At 35.1% G+C, this 9,876-nt stretch overlaps 1 protein-coding gene across 1 annotated transcript in view; it reads right to left on the bottom strand.

The window, feature by feature from the left end:
* Window positions 1–1,373: 1,373 nt before the first annotated feature.
* Window positions 1,374–9,876, bottom strand: part of Smp_146710 (hypothetical protein) — a gene marked incomplete at both ends in the record, with an annotated part of 20,074 nt that continues 11,571 nt past the window's right edge. Inside the window, 3 exons of the mRNA XM_018797670.1 lie at window positions 1,374–1,417; window positions 2,523–2,660; window positions 3,343–3,544. Of these exons, the coding sequence (XP_018652689.1) occupies window positions 1,374–1,417; window positions 2,523–2,660; window positions 3,343–3,544 (384 nt within the window). The remainder of the gene's footprint in view (window positions 1,418–2,522; window positions 2,661–3,342; window positions 3,545–9,876) is intronic.

The following is a 9,876-nucleotide window of genomic DNA, read 5'->3' as shown; positions in this document are numbered from 1 at the left end:
TATACAGCCACTGTTTGGGAAGTCCTACTTACTGCCTTCTCGCAGCGCGGGTGTTGTTTACGAAGTTGGGAGGTAGAAAAGCAAATGTCTGGAGCTTTAACCGAGTTGGTGAATACAAAGAGTTCAACTACGGGAGTTGGAGAACCCTGGTTTAAAACTAGTGATGTGCATAGGCTCCAGGATCTTGAAGGAACAAATGGTGTATGAACTTATTATTAGTCACTGGATACCATGGGACTAACGTTGCACCACTGCCTTTTGGATAACATTTTTAGATCAAAGGCTCCAGGTGTGGCCCTCTAAGGAAATCACCTTCTTGGATGTGGGCGCCTGGACAGCATTCCAGCCCTCATACAAATCGAATGACGAAGTGTGGCGCATATATATTTAGTGTCTCCTTGTACCAATGTTCATGTGTTTAAATAAATAAATAGCCAGTATTTACTATTCATATTGGACATAATGCAACCATGATTTTGTAACTTTTTAAGGTATTAATTTGCTGACTCTATGTTGTGATATAGAAAGATTGATTGGTAGGAAGATAAAAATCAGACATAATTCGTATTAAATATTTAAGAAATCGTTTTGTTTCATAGAAGAAAAGAACTGTTTAAATCACGTTTATGATGGTGTAGTATTCTCTATAGTAGATGGTTTATGGCTATAGACAATAGCATCAGCGCCTAAATCATGTATAAGTGAATTTTTCATTTGTTTTACAAGTGTTATATCAGTTCATAATATACATCGTTGTGTATTTCGTGCTTTCATCAAAGTACACTCTAATAGGTTCTAAGCCTTGTTACAGCCGTCGAAGCAACACACTACTTGAGTTACCGATTTCAGGTACTGATAAGCAACCAACTTACAAACTGATATAGTGATCCAATCAGAAGTAACCAAATGAGAAGGTCTTTTAGTGCTAATCAGAAATGTCCTAAAGGACAAGTGCATGCCATTGGCTATGAAGGAGATTGATTTCCTAAGGGGGAGAAATATACGTATATTTATGCTTGTTATTAAGTGGCCCAATAGAATTTCTCTTTTACTCTTATCTTCTCACTGAAGTGGTCACTTTAGAAGGGCGGTTAGCAGGTAGCACGTTTTGTATCAGTATCTAATCTTGGACACCGCATCATAACGAAAAAATTCCAGTTTCTATCTCTTTAAGCATGCTCTCTCGAAGCATCGGAGCATACTGAAATAACACCAAGTAAGCTTTAATAATATTGTTCTAGCAAACAATAAAATCTACGTTGTGAAAACCGTTTTACTCAGAGAATACAATAGCACCAAAGCATTCCTCCTAACATGTAAATCTTCTTCATCATGTTAAATATGCACACTTTTCATGAGTTAAATCTCTCGCTTTAATAATCAGCTGGTGAATTTATAAGAACAACTAAGGAGTATTCTGAATGTATTAAAATTAAACATGATGCAGTTACTCATTGTAAGAAATACTAGTTTCATCTACTAAAATAGTTTGGACTTTAATTTATGTCAGTCAGTGTTCTTGAGTGCTGTTAGAGGTATGAGGGCAGTTACCACTTCCCGGCTGCCCACACCATCGAAGGGTTCTTCTAGAGGTACCTGAAAATGAAATTGGATTAGAAGTGGTCTTAATGACCTGAGAGTGTGACCGCAGTGCACAAGCGACAATTGCTTGAGGTCGGTCACACACGGCCTTTTTTGAGTAATTTCTGTGTTAGCTCAGTACTTCTTGTGACCTTACCGCCGGAGTCGGATATCCGTGGGATAAGGTGAGATGTGCATTTTCAGGGTCGACCTTTTCTAACCCCACCCTCCTTGTGGGAAGGCAGCATCGCTGTTATGCTGGTTGTCTGAAGGAAACACCTTACTACTGTCACACCCTCTGCAGTCAGCAGTACGACTTCGCCTTCGGACCCTGGGTTTGCTGGTTTTATTCCTACCGCTCTTCAACCTACCTGCCTGACATGGTAGGACCTTGAGGAACAATTGTTCCAGCCAGTATAGCTCGATTGGTTCATCACGACAGGCAAGCCCGACCACCACGTCAAGGTAGCAGCATCGGTCGGGCTTTAATTTATGAGATATTACTATAAATATAGATACATAATAGCTGTGAAGGAATCGAAAGCACAACTGAATACCTAAAATAGCTAATTCTAGGCTAAAATATAATGAATATTAAGGAAAGGATGAAAAAAGAACCATTTGAAACTTGGGTGGATAATTCTTTTAATGTGGATTGATTTGAGTAATTACTTTTTCCAGTATGATAGTTTATAGAGATTACTTAATTCGATTAAGATTATAAATGGATCTAAATTAAACAATTACTGAAAATCTGAAAGCACTGAGCAAGTAAGTTGTGGAATCGTGAAGGAGCACTGATGAAGACTACTATGCTAGGACAAAACAACTGTCCAGTATTTCCAGGTTTTTAATAATTGTATAAATTTCTTTTAAACAACGAAATCTTACTAACTGATTAGCTTAGTGTTCTTTTTTTTAATATAAAATCCTTAACTTACCTGGTCGAATACAATGAATATGGTTTATTACTCCAGAATATTGACAATCAGGAAAATCACAATTTTCACATTTTATATAACGACGAAATCCATCTTGCGCAAATCTATCATTTTTCTGGTGATGTACTTTGTGTTTTTCTAATGTGAAAGAGAGATAAGAATAAAGGTTAACGTAGTTTATTTCATACTGATCAAATGTGCAACTAATTTCATTACACATTTATTCTACTCACTATTACTAAGTAGTCTATCTTTACAGAATAAAGAGATGACCGACAGAATTTAACCAACACTTAAAATTTAAAAATATGATATTGGTTACTGTTGAGGAGCCAGTTGAGGCCTACATAACTTACTAAAACCTCTCTGACTACGATCAGGTTAAGAATAGTTCAAACCTATAAATAGTTTACATACTACACACTGATAGATAATTCCAACCACTGAATATCAAACCTGTATGATCCATCATTATCATTGAGTGATTATGATCTTACCTGGATATTGTATGATATTACTATCAAGTATTTAAATGACAAGTTATTTTAATGATGTGGATATTTTGCTTACCAGCTGAATTGGTCAACTTTGAAAATATTAACTATTATGGTTAATGCTGCAGCCGTAATGGTTGAAGTATATTACTTATCAGTAAACTATCCTAGGTAGGTTGTTAAGACTTGATTCCTAGATTGAGGTAGCGAAATCAAATAAGAAAGAGTTCTTGACTATTATGTGATTGTCGATTGTTTCTCAAAACATACATTTGTGTAGAATTTATAATACAAAATATTGTCGATCGAAAACAAAAACCACTTACCCATATCAGCTTTATTTTTAAATGTAAAATGACAATTATTACGTCGACAATGAAAATGTGTGGTACATTCTTTATAGAATGGACATTTGGTAATACCACAATCTTCTGTTGCACGAAATCGTTGAAAACCCTCTTGTATAATAACAGCATCTTTACGATGATAATTTGCATGCATTTGTACATCTGATGTACTGACATATACCTATAGATATATTTTTTGGATGAGGAAAGGAGAATGAAGATGACAGTATTAGACAATACCAAGAAAAATATTTGTCAAAGACAATTTTGGACGCAAATATATCAGTAGGATCCAGCGATTCTGTGTGTTAAGTAGATACTCAACAAGAGGGTTGGAAGTTTGTTACATAATATAGGGAGTTGATTGAGGTTAGATATACAAATCGTTGGACGTTATCTTAGTGGTCTAAAAGGTGAGTGCTTTATACAAAGTCCGAAAGTTCTGAACTCAGTTCCTAATGGTATTCGTATGTCAGCATTTTTAAAGAGTCCCATACTGGGGAGAAATAAGTGTTCAGAGATTTCTTGTTTTCAAAGCTTTTTTAAACTAAAATCAATCCGTTCTGTAAACCTTTTAATATTAATGATAACACTACAGCTTGACCGACGGAATTCTCTCATTATCAAGAATTAAATAAGCATTACATTTTAATTCAGTTTAAAGTTTTTATTTATTTATTTAATCACATACATATCGATACAAAGGGCGCTGGATACATATGTGCCACACAAAACAATGAGAATGGGAAGAGAAAAGGGGAAGATGCGTAAATATAAAAGAAGGGAAACAAAAGAGAAGAGTAATGATGAAGGGAACTGAAATGTACAACCAGAAGACTGTTTCAGTTAAAAAAGTTATAACCACTCTTTATGAAGAAAGTAATAGATGGTTACAGCAGGCTCACCACTGGCTTCTATTCTGAGCCATATCTGATAACGTCTCTAGCCACTGTGTTGCACTATCTCTCGGACCCCAGCCAGGGAGTCGTGAAGGACCAACAGAAGCTAGCCCTTTGCAGCTTTCTTTCATGCCACGACACCATGTCATACACTGACCACCTCTCTGCTTTTTCCAACCAATCCCAGAGTTGGCAAATAATGCACGGTGTGGAAGTCTCTGGGACGACATTCGTAAAACATGTCCAAGCCACCGAAGTCGGTGTTTCAAGATGGTGACACCAATTGAATTATCGTCTCGGTGCCCGAACACACGATGCCGAACCTCTGCATTACTAACATGGTGTTGCCACTGGATGTCAGCAATCCTTCGGAGACAACGATGATCGAACACAGAGAGACGTCTAACATCCTCAACTCGGAGAGGCCAGGTTTCACAAGCATAGAGCAAAACTGCTCTCACCGACGCGTTGTAGATCCGACCTTTTACAGCCAGACTAACATCATGAAGGCACCAAAGATGGCCCAGATTGGCATAAGCCGCTCTGGCTTTCATTATACGTGCATCGATCTCATCACTCACGCCACCACCAGCACTTATATAGCTACCTAGATACACGAACTTCTCAACTACTTCAATCTGCTCACCATCCAGGGTGAGTACAGGATGAGAATCCTTCCAGTCTTGTAGGAGTACTTTGCACACAAATAAATGAAATGCCGAATTCAGTTTAAAGTGGATCGCAATATCCCGTTCTTGATATTTTCAACTTAAAGTCAAACGGTCTTAGTTGATATACGGATATCCTATGCGGATTTTTTCTACAAAGACATTGTGACACAATGAAACTCGTCAGCCAGATATAATTGTTTCCGAGTCGATGTTTACTCCGGAATTCGAACCATGTACTGGTTCGTTTCAAACGCCATCGCGATATCCGCACAATTACTGAGTACGGACAGTCGCTTACTTTTCCAATGGCTACAATGAACTGAATAAACATGACATTGGTCACTAATGAATAATTGATCAACGCAAATATCACAATTTTTGTAGAAAGTCTGATGATATCCGAATAGTACATTAGTAACATTTAAGACTATAAAACTAAATGGCCCGTATCCCAATTGATAAACAAAACATCAGTGAACTCAAGATTATAAATATGTCTTGTTGACGTGGGACAAATAACGCTAAATCTGTTTCTAGAACTTCTTGTCGACTACATTCAACCCCTAAAACTAAATGATTTTGTAGAGAAGTTAAAAAAGAAACTATTTTCGTCAATACCTGATATCATATGATAACCTTGTTTGAAAATCTTTCACAATGAACAACAGTCAATCTATGACTTTCTCATATCTAACTATTTACATTACTTTTTAGTTTTTGAAAGATTTTCAGCTGATCTTGTTTCATCATCAGACCTATGACATTCATTTGATTGTTTATATCAATGACTTTTCTGATGAGTAAAAAAAATACAATTTCCTTCTCCCTTTTTCTTTCCGAAATAAAAGAAATCGCTGAAGACAAATACGTTTTTCTAATATTATTTCTGTACATTTAAACTAATCATTATTTTCAGGCGTCATTTTGTGGAGTTTTAGTAATTTCATAGTTGAAATCATGAGTCAACTGAAACCAGACCATCATGAAACACCTGGAAGCACTGGACGGCGGTTTTGTCCTATTGTGGGACTCCTCAGAAGTGCGCATCCACGATCCCGCCCCGCCCCCGTCTTGCGTGTGAGCGCTGAAGAGTCTCACAATAGAACGAAACGGCCATCCAGTGCTTCCAGGTTTTCCATGATAGTCTAGCTTCAATTGACTTATGATTTCACCCATAAAATCATTATTTCTTCTTTTTCTTAAAAAAAAGAGAAACCAAGTGATTACGATGCATATTTTTAAAAAAAAAGAACAAACAAACAAAATACCCGGTTTGTTTATTCAATCTTATCATAAACTGATTTTTTTTTAATATTAACAAAACGAAACAAAAAAGGGATGAATTTTAAAATAAGTCAAATGACATATTGAATTATTCATTGTTTTAAATCTGTCATCGGTTTTAAGCGGACTATTCAAACTATTATCATTATTATTATTATTATTATTATTATTATTTATAGTTTACTTTACTTAGACAGAATATAATATGGTTTTTCTTTTACTTTAAAGAACACACCTCAGTTAAAATCGATTATACCATGGGGTCGTTTGTTTGTTTGTTTGTTTTTCTCTTCACAGTGATTAAGTGGGTTTTTTTCTTTAATCTTTTATGTTCTATAAACCTGTTTTGTTTTTAGATTGTTTTTTTGTGTTTTTTTTTGTTTTTTTTATGAAGAAAACCTTAAATTACGGAATTTCTCTCGTTTTCTCTCTTTTTTTTCTCTTTTTTAATGAAATATTTCATAATTTTAGTTTTTTTTTTAGTTAGTTAGACCATAAAAAGAAAAAAAATAATAAAATAAGGAAAAACTATGTGAAAAATTCTTTTTCATACAAAAAAAAGAGAGAAAATGACAAAAAAATAAAAAAATTTGTTGTCTAAATAAATGAATGTTTACTTGTTATACATTTGTGTATGTGTATGTAAATCGATTTATACTAATGTAGGTTTGTATAAGTGAGTATTTATTTAATAATTTGTTTTGTTTTATAGTTGAATTTATGAGTCAATTTAAGCTAGACAATTATTGAAAATCTAAAAGCACTGGATAGCTATTACATTTTAGTATGGAAATCTTCAGCAATACGTATCTAAGGTCTCGTATACGGGAATCGGACTTAGGATCTTAAGTCTCGTGTGTGAACACTTAGTCTCTAGAGCGCTGAGCTGGAATCTAACAGGCAATTTAAAAAGACTATTCCAGTCTCCTACATTGTCCGGACATTCCATGTACCTATAAAAATTGTTGCTCTGGTTGTTAGAAGGGGCATCGGCCTCATGACTTCCGAAGGAACTTGGCTTTCATCATGAGACGTCATAATTATTCCTTCAACTCCCAGGGCAGAGTTTAAATGGTTTGAATAATTTTTTTCTGATTAGCGTTTTTTAGCGAGTTGGTTTTCTAAGGGATGGGGTCGCTAACCCTATGCCCAACCCTCCTCCTTTACCCGGGCTTGGAACCAGCAGTAGCCTCCGGAGAAGCTACAGGCGGAGTTCGGAATCTAACAGGGTTAATGTTTAACTTCAATCGATCTATGATCTTACAAAACCTTTCCAAGTTTTCAATGGTGATTTAGATAAAATCAAATTATGAATTCAACTATTAAAATCGTTTTTTTCATTTATCTAACAGTTTATATGAAGTTTTGTATCATGCAATGACTTTTGTTAAACAACAAATAAACAATAGAGTAATAATAAACAACCGTTTCATCTTGGAATATGGGATTCCTGTCTAGTTTCCAATTATTGTTTAACGAAAAGTCACTCAGTAATGTGAAACTCCAAATTTAAAAGTCACCATAATACACAAAGTCTTTATCAATACAGTTATCTTCAGTTATATATTTATTTATTTTATTTATTTGAACACATAAATACTGGTACAAGAAGATACCGTATACATATGCACCACACAAGTCGCCTGGTTTGTGTGGGGGCTGTGATACTTTCCAGGTGTCCAGACTAAAGCAGATGGTTTTCTTAAGGGGCCACGCCTGGAGCCTTCGACCTAAAGGTCTAATCCACATGACAGTGGTGCAACGTCAGGATATGCAGTCCCATGGTAGCCGGTGATCAACAACAGGTTCATATACCATTTGTTAATTCAGGATCCTAGAGCCCATGTACACTATTAGTTTGGAACCAGGGTTTATATGTATATAGACCAAGTATTTCTGAGATACATGATTCATAGAGCGAAGTCTGATATTAGTATTCTGGACTCACCAGGTAGGGCTAGACGAGAAGGACTAATAAGGACTCTAGGCTACTCGTACCGTTCAACACGTCATTAGTTTGGCAGTGTGCTAAGATTTCTATGGAATCATAAATTTTCTATTATTTTTTACCAATCATCTAATATAATACACATTGATTGATATTATTTAGATAAATTTATGGTTAAAATATGATATTTTGATTATTTTCTAACAATATAATTAGATTATGAACCAGAGTGAGAGTTTTAATGTCACCAAATCATCATATTGGTTTAATATTCAGTAAAAGTTTTGAGACATTCATTTTAATGAAGTTTTGTTCTCTGAGCTGGATGGTTTAGTCGTGGAGCTTTCATTGTTATTCTGAACGATATCATCAAGACAAACTTCAAGTAGTTCATTTTAAATTAGAATATCAATGAAAACTAGAGAGTATTGAACAGCTGTTTTGTTCTAATATGGCTCTCTTCATTTCCGTTCACTAACAAGTCACTGAGGATCAAACCCAAGACTTTCAGTTCATGGAAAGAACACTTAATCATCAAAAACAATAAGTAGTTATCCAAATGTAAAATTTCAACTTTTATCATTTTGTACTATCAGTAAACAATTAGTTAACTCTAATGTTTAAACATTTTCTCCAAGAAATGAAGTATTTTTCAGTTCGATCTTTAGTGAATTGTCAGTGAACAGTATTGAAGAGGACCATACCAAAATGAAATAGCTGTCCATTACTCCTTGGTGTTCGTTGATACTCTTGACCAGAACAGTCTGTGACAATTACAACTTACAAGTCACTTAATTAGTCTATATTTTCCAAGTTCAGTAAATTTGTGAAGTAATAAAACCATTATACACTGTCATCGTTAGATATTTTTATTTACTAATACAATAAAAGACAATTTTAAACATCAAAGCCAAGTATTAATGGACTCTGGATTACTGTTTGTTCAAGTGATTGATAATGACAAGTATTTTATACTTTGAATTAAAGAATTTCATACTTTAAAATGTTATTATTTGACCGATAGAATTGAGTCATGTCATTATTGATGATGGTTTTTCATTAAAGGATCTAAATAATTGTCCTGATCCATTGTAAGTTAATTGATTTTCGGTAATCTAGACCATCAACTTACATATCAGTAACCTAAATAATGTTATTCTTACCATAAAACTCTCATAAAATATATATTGGAACAACTTTTCAATTCCTTCTGATACCCTAATGAAAATTACCTACTTAAATTAAATTTTGATAGTTTAAATCATGAATCAATTGAATCTAGACCACCATGGAAAACCTGGAAGCACTGTACGGCCGTTACGCCCCTTTGTGGGAATCCTCAGCAGTGCGCATCCGCGATCCGGCCTCGCAAGATTCGAACTCAAGACCTATCAGTCTCGCGCGCAAGCGCTTAACCACCAGAACACTGAGCCGGCCAGCATGCAACGGTGTTGATGTCTAACTTCGACCAATCCACAAAATTGAGCGACACATCTACCATTGTCTTCAGTGAGTTACTATCTCACAACAGACCTGGTTAAACTCCACTAGTCACTGCTTCTCACTAGAACTCCAGGAAATACCTCATGGAGCCAGTCACTAGTGAGCATATGATGATTATTATGAGAAAGAGGGAGTTTTGTGGATATTACAGTAATTTTGATAGTTGAGATCATGAATCAATTGAAGCTAGACCACCATGGTAAACCTG

The sequence above is a fragment of the Schistosoma mansoni genome, chromosome 5, assembly GCF_000237925.1.
Source record: "Schistosoma mansoni strain Puerto Rico chromosome 5, complete genome".
Classification (NCBI taxonomy): Eukaryota; Metazoa; Platyhelminthes; class Trematoda; order Strigeidida; family Schistosomatidae; genus Schistosoma; species Schistosoma mansoni.
The sequence above is the reverse complement of the archived record's forward strand: the minus strand, read 5'-3'. Positions and strand labels throughout refer to the sequence as shown.